Source organism: Pezoporus wallicus, unplaced genomic scaffold, assembly GCF_028554395.1.
Source record: "Pezoporus wallicus isolate ANWC-B61680 ecotype Strahan unplaced genomic scaffold, APGP_CSIRO_Pwel_v1 contig_6566, whole genome shotgun sequence".
Classification (NCBI taxonomy): Eukaryota; Metazoa; Chordata; class Aves; order Psittaciformes; family Psittacidae; genus Pezoporus; species Pezoporus wallicus.
The window spans coordinates 1,895,851-1,910,447 of record NW_026638763.1 but is presented as its reverse complement, the minus strand read 5'-3'; the positions used below and the strand labels follow the sequence as shown (position 1 = coordinate 1,910,447).

The following is a 14,597-nucleotide window of genomic DNA, read 5'->3' as shown; positions in this document are numbered from 1 at the left end:
ATATGAATGTATAGATTATATATATATATATATATATATTTTAAATAGAATTGATTGCAATAAACGGTGTGGAGAAGCTCTCGTTTGGGCCCCTAGGCCCAGTTAACGCCGTTGCCTGGCAACGAGGCGGTGGCCGTGGGCGCGCCGCTGTGACGCCATCGGCCGGCGCCTCGCGGCCCTCTCCACGCCCCCAGCCTGCCCCGCGCGGCGGTGGGAGGGGAGGGGCGGGGCGGGAGTGGGGCCTCGCGGCCGCACGTGGGCTCGCGCCGCCAGGTATGGGGCGCGCGGGGCCGGGCCGGGCCTTATCTCACCTCAGGGACCTATCCCGGTACCGGTTAATGGCGGCCGGCACCTGAGGCCTTTGGGGGGGGGGGCGGGGGGAGGGCAGGGGTGCGAGGGCAGCCCCAGTGTGAGCACCCTTCCCGTGGCGCCCGGGGGTCTCTTCAGCCGTTGGCGTGAGGGGGAAACGCGACCTCGGGGAGCAAAAGGGGCACCCCCTGCGTCTGTGGTCCCGGAGCGCGGAAGCGTTTGTGCTCGGGAACGGGACAGATCCTGTCAGGGAGGAGGGAGAGGAGGTCTCCGTGCTAGACGGCGGATAACCGGAGTTCCACAGTCCGGGTGGTGACGGCTTGTGTCCCGCAGGTAATGTGAGGATGACCATGGCCCAGGCTGGAGCCGTAGTTGCAGCTGCCACAGGACTCCTCGTCTTCTTCCTGTACTCCTCTATCCACAAGGTTGAGGAGGGGCATCTGGCCGTTTATTACAGGTACTGCGCCTGCAGCGCCTCGGCGCCAGATGTAGGCTGCCCTGAGTTTCTCCCTCTCAATTGGGGTTTATCCCTGGCCACAGATTCCCGCTCTCCCCTTTGTTTCCCTCCGGGCTTTGCCCTGAGGTGGGCAGACTGTGTTGTTTCTGCTCTTATACGTGGCCCCTGGTGGCGTGGTTCTGTACAAAGCTGTTACGAATTTTGGGCTTTCTGAATTCTGCTCCTCCTCCTTCCTCCCCTTTTCTGGGTCACGGTTTGGTTTTTAACGATTAGAGGGACTAAAGCTTTTAGTCCATCCAAGCTTTTCACATCTGTTGATCTTCCTCTTTTACCGAGGGCTGTCTCCCCTATGTTGTGCTTTGGGTGAGGGACTGTGCCGAATGCACTGGGGGGATTGAAACTGGCAGCACTGCATCAACTGCTGGATTTTTCCATGGTTACTGGTGAACTATTTAGAGAGGGAAAAATCTGTGTATGTGAAGCTCTCTGCGATGTTGCTGTTATGGAAGAATTCAGCCAAATCTGCCTTCTCTGAAAGTTAATTGCTCACAGGCCTGAAGCAAATGATTGCTGAGTAGCAGCAGGCAAGTATATGCAGTCAGCCCCTTTGTAGGAGAACTGGTGGCAGATTTGGTGCAGGTGAGTGCTGTCATTTGCACTACTACAGCTGTGACTCCTGGCAGTTGGAATGTGCGCACTCTCAAAGCTAGCACTTGATGTTTTCCAGTTGTGTGAGCCTTTTCCCTGTTTTCCTTCTTCTAGGGGTGGTGCATTGCTAACTAGTCCAAGTGGCCCAGGCTACCACATCATGCTCCCATTCATTACCACTTTCAAATCTGTGCAGGTTTGTGTCTTTTCACCTTGGGAGAGGGTGGGTGGGAGAGGTCCTTGATAGGGATAATGTTGGATGTGGGTGGCAACTAGTGTTTGCAGAGGAGCTTGGTAATGTGATTGGAGCAGCAGCTCCTCAAAAGCCCTTGGTTCCCTGTGCCAGACCCAGCTGTGTGCTGGGACTTGTCCTTTTGATGGGATCTCCACCACATGTGTGTTGCTTGGGACAGGAGATGTTTTGCTCAGGGAGGACAGGCTGTGTTTGTGGCCCTAACTGTTTCCCAGGAGAGCTGCAGGCCTTAGTGCCACAGGAGCCAAGAGTAGGGGAATGAGCACAGCTGCCTTTTTGACTCCCAAAAGGCAGTTGGAAAGAAGTCTGTTTTCTGCCCACATCTACAAGAGTCAGGAGGGAGGCAGAGGATGCATTTTGGGCTTTACGTTCCCATGTGGGAGTCTGGGTACAGTGTGTTTTTCCTGCAGAATGGAGTGTTTTGGTGAGTGGTGGTTGTCTTTTCATTTCAGACCACGCTGCAGACTGATGAGGTGAAAAATGTGCCTTGTGGGACAAGGTATGCTTTTTGTTTGTATTTCTAATGGTGATGGGCAGATCTGTCATGTGGTTTGCAACTAGGCACTTAACAGTGCAGTGACTGAAAAGTAAGAGGCTGAAAAGTACAGGCATTTACCTTGAAATTAGTTCCAAACATCACACACACACCAGACATGCATCACACATGGAAATAAGACCAGGAGGATGGGAGGGAGTGCTCTTGTTTTTGCTGGAATTGATATTTAGAGGGTATTTGCATTTATAGTAATGGTCTCTTGATTTGTCTTGCTTTCTTCCATTGATTACGCTGACAGCCTGGTGCCTGTGCTTTGGCCTGTCCTTTGCTTTGAAGTTATTTTTAGTTTAATTGTTGTGGCTAAATGCAAGTGCTGACCCCAGTATGGGTAAAAGTCAGTGGTGAATGGGAATCCCCATGATGGGAGATAGCTCATTTCAAAAAAGCTGAAACAAAGGAGTCTCCTGGAGTAATTTGTGCATTTTTGGAATTGACATCTCACCTGATGTAAAAAGAGAGTGAGAAAGAATAAAGAAGAATCTCATGCATGGGTAGCACCTGCCTGCTTCTGAATTAAGCTGGATTAGCTTTTGTTCACAAGTTAAAGTGATGGGCTAAAACCAAAACTGGTGATTCTCCTTCGGTTTAGCTTTAGGATACTCAACAGTATTTCTGTTTAAAGGAAAAAAGGCTGCATCCAGTATGACTTGAATGCAGCCAGGCCTTTGTGGTCAGGTAGAGTCTTTAGGTCAAGCAAAAAGTAATTGCAGAAAGGAGGAGTAAGGCTCATTATTTTCTGTATCCTTTAAATGGCACAGTTAAAAAGCTATCAGAGTTTTAGCAGTGTGTTTAGTGGCACGTTTTAGCTCATAAGTAGCATAAATAGGAGTAATACTTCACCTGTGGGATGCTATAGAACAGCATTGCATCCTCTGGGATGGTGTCCTGCTGTCCTGCTGTCCTGCAGGCAGAACAAGCAAAGCTTTCCCCCAAAGCTTAGCCGCAGTAGATGTGCTAACACAGCCCACATGAAACTGTGCTACTTTGATTCCTTTTGAGCAGGGAGGCTGGACAAGATGACCTCCAGAGGTCCCTGCCAGCCTCCCCATTCTGTGTGCTGTGACTGAAGGGCTAAATGTTCTGTTTAATTCTGTATAGTTAGTCATTAAGTTCCTCTTCCACTTCAGCACTGTGGGTTTTGGTTGTGCAATACAGTTGGGTGTGAAGTTACAGGTACTAACCATGCTTTAAAACACCACCCAGCTGGTAAAGCAGTTCCGAGTTAATCATTCCATACACTTCAGACCAAAGGTCTCAGGAGCCCTGTCCATTTTTAAGCTGTTACTGCAAAAGCTTTTAAACTTGCTGCATTTAGAATCAAAGTCTGAAACTGCTCGTTGCCAAAGAAGCTTTGAAGCCACGTTTCCATAATAAAACATTAGCTTATAAGTACCAAATGGATCAAATCTGAAATTTCACTATCCAGGTTCAAAGTCTATTACAAGAATAGATCCTAAACAGTTTAAATTCCTGTAATTGTCTATTAAGCCATCACATTTTAAAGGCTGGGATTCTCTGTCACCGTATTCATATTCCTGTTTCCTGTATTCTCAGCTGCATTAAGAAGCTTCTGAATGGCTCTGTGGGTGTCCTGTCCCCAGTTTCTGCCTTACCTGTTCCTATTTATACTTGACAGCATTAAGTGAATTCATTAAATAGAGATTTTAGAATACTTTGGCACAAATGACTGTTTTTCATAAACCAGCTGTTACCTGAGAGACAAAACCCATTCCATTCCAGCAGGTAGAATGTGGCTCTGCTCTAAGCTGTGAATTGCCTCTGGTGCCTGAGGTTTCTGCCTTTCCCCAGCAAGAAAATGTATGCACAGCTTCTTGGAAAGCTCAGCAGTTTCCTCATGGCAGGTCTGCTCATACACCAAAACTGATGGAAACCCTAGTTCTAGAACTAGTTTTAGAAAAGGGAAGTATTCTCAAGGACTGACTCAAAGAATTAGGAAAGAATATACTTCTAGGTGTACTGTTTGTGGAATACAGAAAATAGCTTGGAAATGGTGTTGTGCACCTGCTGCAGAAGAGAATAGGGCAGGTAACATTTTTCTTATAAACTTAACTGGAAAGAATTGTGCTAAATATTGTGCAGGTTTTGCAGTGGCAAGGAACAGTGAGTAGCCAGGACACTAAGCAGTGACATTGCTCAAGCATTAGAAGTTTATTGCAAAGGTGTGGGAGTCCTCTTGTGCTCATGCTGCAGAGCATTGGTAGGAATGCAGATGGAGCACTGGGGGAATGCTGTTCTGGGACGGATCCCTGTTTGGCAGCCAGCCATATGGAAAAATGTGGCATGAATATTGCAGGTGAATGTACTGCATTAATCCCTGTATATGTAGACAGACCAAATCTGACCTTTAAGCCCAGTTTTTACATGCTCTGATTGCCTAACGCGGTCTGGTGTTGCCTGTGGTCAGCTCTTGCAGTGAGCATTGGATCTTTGCCTGTTTTTTTAATGGCAGTGTCCTTCAGTTTTTCCCTTGTCTTTTCCTGGCCTGGCCTAAGCTAAAATCCTAAATCCAAGGCCTGCTTTCTAATGTTAGTTCCCTGTACACTTTCACCTTGTCCTTTAAAGTCAGGTAGTATTGCTGCCTGATTATGCCTGAACTTCCCCCAGGTGCACATGGTCTATGTGTTGATCCTTCTTTCAGACTTCCTATAGATTTCTTGTTTCTCTCTTCCCTGAAACAAAGAGGCTGCTCTCCCTGACCAGCCTGATGAGCAGCTCTGCAGTGAGGACCTTGGGAGCTGCAAGGAGCCTTTACAGTGGTTGCAAGTGCTGATGTTAGAAAGGCTGCAGAAACTGCAATAGGGAGCTGCAAGCACTGGAATTCTCCCTGTGGGAGTCACCCTGCCTTGCATCTAGCAAGAAGCAGGCTTAGGCAAAGAAAGATGTTTTGGGAATTGTAGTGGCCTCTTGAGTCCGAGCCAGTAGTTAAGCCATAGGTGCTAAAAGGCAAGTAAACCAGCTGTGGGTGAAGAGAGGATTTGTACATTTCTAGCTCAAAAAGGTGTGTGAATTGCCCCAAATCAGTGCAAGATGCTCTGCCAGAGCAACTGTCCTGAAGTGTCCCAGAGCTGCTGAGGAAAGTGTTTCCTGCACCCAGGAGTTTACCATCTTCTGGATGAGGCTGTTTGAGATAAGGACTTCCCTGAGGTGCTCACTTTAAGATCAGGATGTTAGAGTTTGGTTTGACTCCTGCATTTACAGCAGCAGGGTCAAGAAGGCCATCCCCACTGCATGATGTGAAATGAGGATTGCTCCAGCAGCTGGGTAGAGGGATGGGAAACACAGTGGAAGTGCTTTGTGGGCTTCATTTAACCTTAAGCCCTCCGTGGGGAAGTACATGGCCAGCAGATTTGGGCTCTGAGTGGTACCTGTTTCGTCAAAGGACTGATCGAATTCACTTCTGCCCTTCCTTGGTGACCCATGCTGGTTGAAATCCAGACAGGGTTGCTGTAGGTAGTGCTGGTTGAGTCAGACAGGCAGGAGGCAGTCCTCGCTGTTCTGAGGTACCAGCCTTTTTTTGCATGTGAGGTGATGAGGGGCTGTGTAGGAGGCAGGTTGTCTCAGGTGCTGTCTTTTTCCTTCTAACATCCCCATAAAATTGGAATCCCATAAGGACCACAATATAAAGATGTGGAGTGGACGTGATTCTGGTGAAAGAAGCCTGCATGCTCTGCTTTGGTTCCTCGCCAAGATATCTGGAAGTTATCCTGAGGTGGTAGCTGGGTTTCCCTGTGCTGGAGGTGTCATAAGGTGACTGGAACAAATGAGGAAGATGAGAGCAGGTTCAGAAGATGCTGAGGAGTGCTGTTGGACATCACCTGCAATGCTGAATAGTCATTCTATTGGATGTGATGGCACAAGAGTGCAGAACAGCTGAGATGGAGAAAAACACCTTCTAACTTGTGCAGCCTGACATACCTGTAAAGGATCCAGAAGCCTGTCTTATTTAATAGAAACAGTTCTCTAAGACAGAGCCTGCAAGAATGGCCATGGCCCAAAGAGAAATCTTGTGTGAAAAAGAGAATCATGTTCTTAATAGTCGTATAGTGGGTGTGTTCCCTTGGAGAGGGGATTATGCCTGCAGGCTCCTTCCAACAAGGTGTCTGGAGTTTTCTTGGCAGGGTACATGCCTGAGCACACGTGCGTGTCTGTGGTGTTCCTGAAGAGCCATTCACAACGTGACATTGAAGCAGGGAGCGTGAATTAAAGCCTGCTACATGCTTTGTTTCTTCCTTTCTAGCAGAAGCCTTGTCAAGTTCCTGCTGGAGTTAGTAAATGCATGAACCTCAACTAAGGGCTTTCTTCTAAGGGCTGCCTAGAAGAGCTGCATCTGCACTTTGTCTGCTGGGCTGCTTGCAAGTGTCATTTGTTGGCCTTGTTGCCTTCCCTTCATTGTGCTGGCCTCCCCCTTTCTGAGAGCTGCAGCTACATTCCTGTTCAAAAACATTTTCCTTTCACTGGCTAGGCAGGAGTTAACAAAGTGAAGCCGAAGTGCTTTGCAGACTTGCTGCAGCATGCTTGTGATTTATGGGGAGAGAGGGACCAGTCTGGACAAAGCTGGGGTTTGCTGCCATCTAATTGCAAAATGCTCTGAAGTCAGAATTGTCCCAGGAATGTTTAGTAGAACTTAGAGGGATTTAAATCTGCTTTATTACTAAGTATGGACCACTGTTAACAGTTGCAGTAATAATGACTGAATTCTCTTTCTCACTTCCAGTGGTGGTGTTATGATTTACATTGACCGAATAGAAGTTGTGAATAAACTGGCACCATATGCAGGTATTTCCCATCCTGTTTCAACAAGCAACACTGTGACTGTCTTCACCCATCCCCTAGCAGTTCTGTCTTGGTTTGCAAGACTTCCTTCTGTCTTGCTACCCTTCTGGTTCCAAGAATGATAGCATTTAGTTTCATATATGCAAGCCCCAGGTGTGCAAAGACAAAGGTAAATTCTAGGCTTCCTCCTCCCCTGTATGGTTAGAAATGGGATGGGTGCTCATGCAATCCTGTTTATTGCTGCTGAAGTTGAGACTGCCCATGATACTAAACACAAGGGATAAATTCCTTACGTGCTTGCCAGTTCAGCTCCTGGGACATCACAAAGGCAAAGCCCACCTAGGAGCCTCTTGCCTTCTTACTTCACCAGCTGCTGAACCACAGACCCAGACAGCTTGGTTTTTTTTTCAGCAGCATAGTTTAATGCAAAATGTTAGCACTACTGAGTTATCAAGGGGCGAACTCGTGTTGTAATAATTCATGTTAGATCTTAGGCAGTTCTTCGCTATGAAGATGCTGAGGCGCTGGCACAGGGTGCCCAGAGAAGCTGTGGCTGCCCCATCCATGGCAGTGTTCAAGGCCAGGTTGGACACAAGGGCTTGGAGCACCCTGCTCTAGTGGAAGGTGTCCCTGTCCATGGCAGGGGTTGGAACTGGATGAGCTTTGAGGTCCCTTCCAACCCAAACCAATCTGGGATTCTGTGATTCTGTAATTGTGTGAATGATACTTGTTTTCACTTAGTAGTATCTGTTCCTATGCATGCAGGTCCTGGATAGGCTTTATTGTTTCACTAAGGCAGATCATAAACCAGGACCAGGCAGTATATCATGCTGTGATTACTCTGAACTTTGAAGTCATATGATCCCAGCAGCAGTGGTGGAGGGGACCTCTGCAGGTATCTCCTGTGACCTTCCTCCCAGGCTTCTCATTAACAGCTGGGCAGGGCAGCTGTGGCTTTGTGCAGCCACATCCCGAAAACTCCCCCCAACATGTCCCAGTGCTGCACTACTTTCCTAATGTTCTGAGCTGTTGTTTGCAGTGGTGGCATTGCAGAAAGCGTTACATGTCGGTGGTGACCTGTGATAATTTTCTTGCTTCCTCAGTGTATGATATTGTGAAAAACTACACTGCAGACTACGATAAGACCTTGATCTTCAACAAAATTCATCATGAGCTGAATCAGTTCTGCAGTGCCCATACTCTGCAGGAAGTGTACATTCAGCTGTTTGGTAAGTGGATGACAACTGGATGTACCCATCAAAGGCTGTGTGATCTCCGTTGTCCTCCAGGGAATATGTTAGAGCAGGCTCCTGTGAGCAAACAGCCACTGTGCTGGTGTTGCAGTATATCCATGTGCTGCTTCTTTGTAACTTTATGCTTCAAAGATTCAGATTTGTCTTTTCATATCTGCGCATGGGAGTTTGATTTCAGTCCTGTTCCACTTAGGCCTGAATTCTGGATGCACAAAGTAGCCTCCCTGCTCTTGTGTGTGCAGTCATGGCCTTTGCCTTCACTGTGATGATGGTCTTATTGTGTCTACTTCTACTTTTAGGCCCCTATTCTGTTTATGAATCGATTTTTCTACATTAAAAGCTTCTTTATGGCTGTTTTTAGCAAGTGAGACTCAAAAGGCACATGACCTCAGTTTGCTGCAGTGCTATTTTTCTCACAAGGGGTAGCAGTGGTTCAGGAATGAGCAAATTCAGTGTTTTGCTTCTTGGTACTTGCTTGTGCCCCAAAGATGGAACAGTATTATGTTCCTTCTTGAGTCCTTCCCCTTCTTGAGAGCAGGGGAAAATAGGTTTATGGAAGATAAAAAGTTAGTAGAGTTTAATTAATGTTAAGGGATTAAGTCTTTGAATGCTCTACTCAGACTCAACAAATAGCTGTGGTCAGAGAGGAGTTTCTGGTTATTACACACAGCTTAATCATTCCATAGCTGGCCATTTCTGTGGAAAGATCTTCCTGGAGCTTGGAAGTAACAAAATTTCTTTCATTTTAATAGCGGGTACTGGATCCTGCAGGTTTACCAGACACTTGAGGCAGAGTTAGCCACTGGCAGCAGGGTTGGTGTGGCTCTGGCTAGGAAGGGATAGACTTCTGCCACAGCTTTTTCTTGCTGAGACACTAAAAAACGTTTGCTCTTAGCTCAGACACTATGAGTTCATCAATAACTGACCCTTTCTAGAGACACTAGATTGTGGCTTTGCTTTTGGGAACATCTTCCAGGTATATAGGAAGGAAAACAATGTACTCGGTGAGCTTAAAAGGCTTACACCACAGAGATACCTGCTCTTCAAGACCAGCTGACTGTGCCACGCAAGCTGTAGGAGAAAAGATGGTAAGCTGAGTGGTCTCTCTTTTGCTCCAAACACAGATCAAATAGATGAGAATCTGAAGTTGGCCCTGCAGAAGGATCTCAATGTCATGGCACCGGGTCTCACTATCCAGGTAGGTTGATTCCCTAACAAAGACTGTTGTTTTTCCATCTCTAATTTGCTCATCTTTCACTAGACTGATGAGGTTTCTTGCTTTCATTTTCCACATAACCTGAAGCTGTTGAGCCTTGAGTTGAGGTTTGTCAGTTGAAGATGGTCAAATAACAATTACCACTTCTGAACATTGGTTTTATGTTAGGGGAAGACCTACAGGATTGAGAAAAGGACCTTTTAGGCCACAGACCTTCAGGTATTGGCTTTAATTTGCAAAGAGCCAGAAAATGTCTTTATTTAAGCTACTTTTGACACCCCTGCAGAGCTGGGTGCTCCAGTGTGCACGGTTCCTACAGGTCATCGGAAAAAAAAAAGAGGTCTTCCATCTTTTCTGCACTTATACCAGAGATGGGGAAAGGTGTTTTATCCAAAGTGGTTTTCTGCTTACACTTAGAAAGTCATGTTTAATCTTAGCCAGGCTATGGGACATACTGGCTTTTTGGCATGTTGAAGTTCAGGGCAACCAACTGAGAAAAATATACCTTAGGCATGCAAGGGCTAAGATGGAAATCTCCAGATTGCCACTGAGGAGAACTATGAGACTGTTTTGCTGTTCTTTTTGCCGCATTTAGGTAGGCTGGCTGGCTGGCTGCATGCAAGAAGGGGAAACCTCCTGTTAATAGTATGGGTAATGCTACAGTAGATACTGTTCTGCTTTGGGGCTCAGTTGTGCACAGCCTTGCTCTGGCTTGATAAGAGTGAACCACAGGCAGTGGTGTATCACAAGGAAGTTGAGATGGCACAGCTCTTCAAACACCCAAGTTAACTTGCACTCGGCTGCAGCAAGATTTCATACAAAAGTTCACCATAAGAGGTGCAAAGACAGGAAGTGTGAACTCTGAGAGTGGCTGTGCTTGTCTGTGTTGTACAAGAGGGTTGGGAACCATTATGTGTGGTCTTGGATCCATATGGAGATGTCTAGAACACAACAGCTGGTTTTGCAAAGACATTCTTTAGTTATGCAGCTCCCATCAAAGTTTACTTTGAAATGCACTCCCTTTGTCTGTTTTCAATAGGCTGTGCGTGTTACAAAACCCAAAATTCCAGAAGCCATCCGAAGAAATTTTGAGCTCATGTGAGTAGCTGTACATAAAATTGTATGGATTAGTTTTGAGGGTTCAGCATGGGCATAATCCTATTAGAAAGCTCTTACCTGGTGCTTAGGTGGGAGGTGAGGTTAATGAGTCCTTGGCTAGGTGCACTTCCCATTCTGTTTCTCCATTTCCATATCTCTTTCACCTGGAAGCCTTTCAGCCCTTCACAAAGGTGTTTGTTAGCATCTACAGAGACTGTATCAAGGCTATGTTCCTCCTCCTTTATGATGTATGATGTGCTATAGAGAACCTGTAGACGACTCGTAAACAGAGCTCAGAGGTCTTGATGTCCCTAAGGCCCCTCCAGCAAACTCACAGAGTTGCTGACAGATTTTACTCTGAGACATTCCCATGGAGACCTACTGTCCAAGTCCTTTCCCAAAGCAGGACCAGTTCCTCAGCTGTAGCAGGTCACTGGGTCCAGGCAAGTCAGGACATCCCTGGGGATGGAGATTCCCAGCTGCTAAGGCTTGCACAGGGATGGGCTGTTTCCTTGGATCTGCCTGGTGCTTCCTGTGCTGCAACTTGGCTGGTGCCTCTGGGGCTCCCACATTGCCCCTCTGAGCAGAGTCCAGCCCTAGTACCTTCAGGGGCCCTTTTGGGCAGGAGGAGGTGTGGTTGGATTCCACTTCACCTCCTCATCCCCAGCCCAGTTCCTGCAGTCTCTCTTCATATGCTCTGGCCTTTATTCTGTGTCTGCAGTTGCCCTACAGTGGACTTGCTTCTCATCCTGAGGGCCTCAAATTGGATATAGCATCCAGTTGTGATCATATATAGCATCCAGTTGTGGCCTCACCAGTGCCAAATAGAGAGCAGGTCATAAACACTTCCCTTGTCCTGCTGGCTACACATTGGCTCATACAACTGAAGACAGAACTAGTCATAATGGTTGTGAGGAAATGATACTGGCAACTGCTTGGCTGCTTGTTTCCCCTCTCATGCCCTGATTTGAAGAGCTGCCCACCAGCTCTGTTTCCCTGTTTCTCACCCTGCAGGGAGGCTGAGAAGACCAAGCTGCTGATTGCAGCCCAGAAGCAGAAGGTAGTAGAGAAAGAGGCAGAGACAGACCGGAAGAAAGCACTCATTGGTATGTCACCAGTTGGGAATACTAGTGGACAGGTGCCACACTGAATTTCCATTCCTACATCCCTCAGGAAGCCAGGGTAGGACATTGTCTTCCATTGCTGAGAGCTCCCTGAAGGAGGCCCAGCCAGGCTGTATCAACAGTCATTTAGAAAATACAAGTGTTTGTGCTGCTGTATCTGTGTCTTGCCTCCCTCCCCATAGCAGCAGATACCTCTGTCCTACAGCGGGGCTTCTGCTACAGCAGGCCAAGAGGTAGCAGCTCTGCCAGAAAAACTGCTTGGGCTTAAAGCTAAATGTCCCTGTGTCACACTTGTAAAACGGACATCAGCCAGTGCTGCTCTCAAAACATCAGCACTATGCTTTCTTCCTGTAACTATATTGCTTGGAGCACAAACTGGTGTTGTAGTGTCTGAGCAGAAAGGGAAGCAGCAGAGAGCAAACTGCTGGTGTGGTAGATCCTGTGACTGGATGCTGTGTCAGGGTGCTGATGCTCAAGGCCTTGAGAAGTGAATGTCTGAGCTGAGCCTGTTGTGATTGCAGAGGCTGAGAAGGCTGCTCAGGTGGCCAGGATTCAGTATCAACAGAAGATTATGGAGAAGGAAACAGAGAAGCGGATTTTTGAGATCGAAGGTAACTGTGCTGCTGGGGTCATCTTCCAGTAAAGGGCAGGTAAAGGAACCTCAGAGCTGGGCTCATAGGTATCACCTTCCTGCAGAAATAATAAAGAGTGCAGTAGCATGAGGGTCATTCCTCCCTCCCCCTTGCAGGTACCTCTCCAAGAAGCTGGCAGTGCAAGTGCAAGGCCAGCCACGGGGTGGCTGTCCCCATGGGACAAAGGCTCAGTGATGGGGCTACTCACTTGTTAATGATTCTTTTCCTGTCTGTTGCTGTGTTAGATGCTGCATTCCTAGCAAGAGAGAAAGCAAAAGCTGATGCAGAGTTCTATGCTGCTTGGAAACTAGCTGATTCCAACAAGGTGAGCACTTGAAGGCTGGTCACTTGAATGAGAGGATTTGCTTACTCTTTCCCTCTGCACAGGCAATTAGGTGAAAGTGGGCAGCACTGAAGAAACACCTGGTTTAACAACCCAGGAAGCAGCTGCCTGAGAAGAAATCTAATGATGTGGGGCCCAGAAGGTTGTCTCTTACAAGCTCTGGTTTCTCTTTTTGTAGCTAAAACTTACCCCTGAGTATCTGGAACTAATGAAATATGAAGCGATAGCTGCCAACAGCAAGCTGTATTTTGGTGACCGCATCCCCAGTGTGTTTCTGGATTCCTGTGCCTTCCAGCAAGCCAGTCTGAGGACTGCCCAAGAAACCAACCTTCCTTCACAGGAGGCCCCAGAGACCTCTGGAGAAAACCACCTCAGAGCAAAGGAAAGCACAGGCTGACAGTGGTAGAAGGATACCTGGTGCAGCTCAACAACTAGCCTAGCTGTGAATGGGGATGTTGCCCTGTGCTTCTGGGGCGGATGCAGCGTGGACATCCTGTGTATAGGTGGCAGTTGGGTTGATTTTCTTCTAGCAACACATTTGCAAGTGCTCTGCCTCTTCGGTTTCTTCCCCTGTTAAATTGGTGCTTCCAAATGAGGGATAATCCTGTACTAACATACCTATACTGGAATATTAAAAGACAGACACCAGGAAAGCCTTCCCTGCAGTAGGTGCAGTTATTTAGTGAGCATTACTCTGGAGGTAGGAGATGTGGCTTTGAATGCCGTGTTGCCACACACTGGGCATTCCCCAGTGCTCCTCAGTGAGGCCAAGTGAAGAGGTTTCCTTCGTCCTGCCAATGAAGTTTTGTTGTGAGGACTCTGAGGCAGGTTTCTACCGGCGCTCTCTAACTCTCCTCAAGGACTCCAGTGGAGCGGGCTCTCCTTGGCTGTCCGTGTTGCTGCTCAGGCCAAGGCCTGGCCTGACAAGGAATGGTTTGGTGTGGAATAGGTTATTTGAATAGGATCTGCATCACCATTATCTTCTTTCCTGTAGGCAGTGACGCTAGATAACAGCTTTGAGCAAGCAGTCCTTAACAGGCTTCTGTAACTTCCTTCTCCAAGCAAGAGCCTCCCACTGGCTGCCTGTGACTGTAGTTTGTTTCAGCTGGGTGGCTGGGTTTCACCTTGCATCCTAAACCAGATTTCAGAGTGCATGGAGCACCTCCAAGCAGCTGTTTGGGAACAGAGCTGGGAAATCTTTGCTTAGGCCACAGCCTCCCTGTAGGTTTTTTCACCAGGGAAAGGGAGCTGAATTTCCACTGCTCTGCCTCGCTGGCAAAGTGAAGGAGAAGAGTGAAGGGACCCTGCTCTGCAGAAGATCAGATGTGTGACACCTCAACTGCAAAGTAAGGCATCATTGCCCCCAGTGCAAAATCCACTGCTCCAAGAAGTGGGACCTGCATCCTGTGTCTTTGAACAGCCACAACTGGAAATGTGTCACTGGTCCTCTCATCACTGGCCAGGCTTTGCTGGTGCTTTTGTCTCCTGAGCAGTGCTGGCTCATGATCGTACCTCCTGATGTGTGTTGTAATATATCCAACCCCTGCTCCCTGTGTGCAGTGCAGAGTGAGAGAAAGAGACATACTTGGGGGGTGTATCTGCTGGTACAGTCTGCGTTCCTCTTTTCCTCTGTCCTTCCCTTTGCCTATGAGGATGTGCGTGTTCCTAGGACCTGCTTCTCTTTGTGTTCTTCAATGATTCCAGAAGATGGTGGCTGGGGAAGCCAGCTGGCAAGAGCTTGAGCTGGAATGCCATTCTCCAGCTGGTAGCACCACAGCATTGCCTGTCTCTGAGCCCACCACTTGTTCAGAGACCACCTTTTCTCCTCAGCCTGGAATATCTATGTTCATCCTGCTTTCCGGTCCCCTCGGGTGCCCCTCAGATGGTCTGGTTGGTGCTGGTGTTGAGATCTGC

At 47.7% G+C, this 14,597-nt stretch overlaps 1 protein-coding gene across 1 annotated transcript; it reads left to right on the top strand.

Annotated features, from left to right (window-relative positions):
• Positions 1-161: 161 nt before the first annotated feature.
• On the top strand, positions 162-13,339 carry ERLIN1 (ER lipid raft associated 1). The gene is given in 13 exon segments (XM_057412345.1): positions 162-273; positions 643-766; positions 1,529-1,610; positions 2,120-2,166; positions 6,959-7,020; positions 8,121-8,246; positions 9,395-9,468; positions 10,526-10,584; positions 11,599-11,690; positions 12,230-12,319; positions 12,586-12,665; positions 12,862-13,005; positions 13,007-13,339. Coding segments are annotated over 12 exon segments (1,086 nt in total). The 5' UTR covers positions 162-273; positions 643-653; the 3' UTR covers positions 13,124-13,339.
• Positions 13,340-14,597: the final 1,258 nt, after the last annotated feature.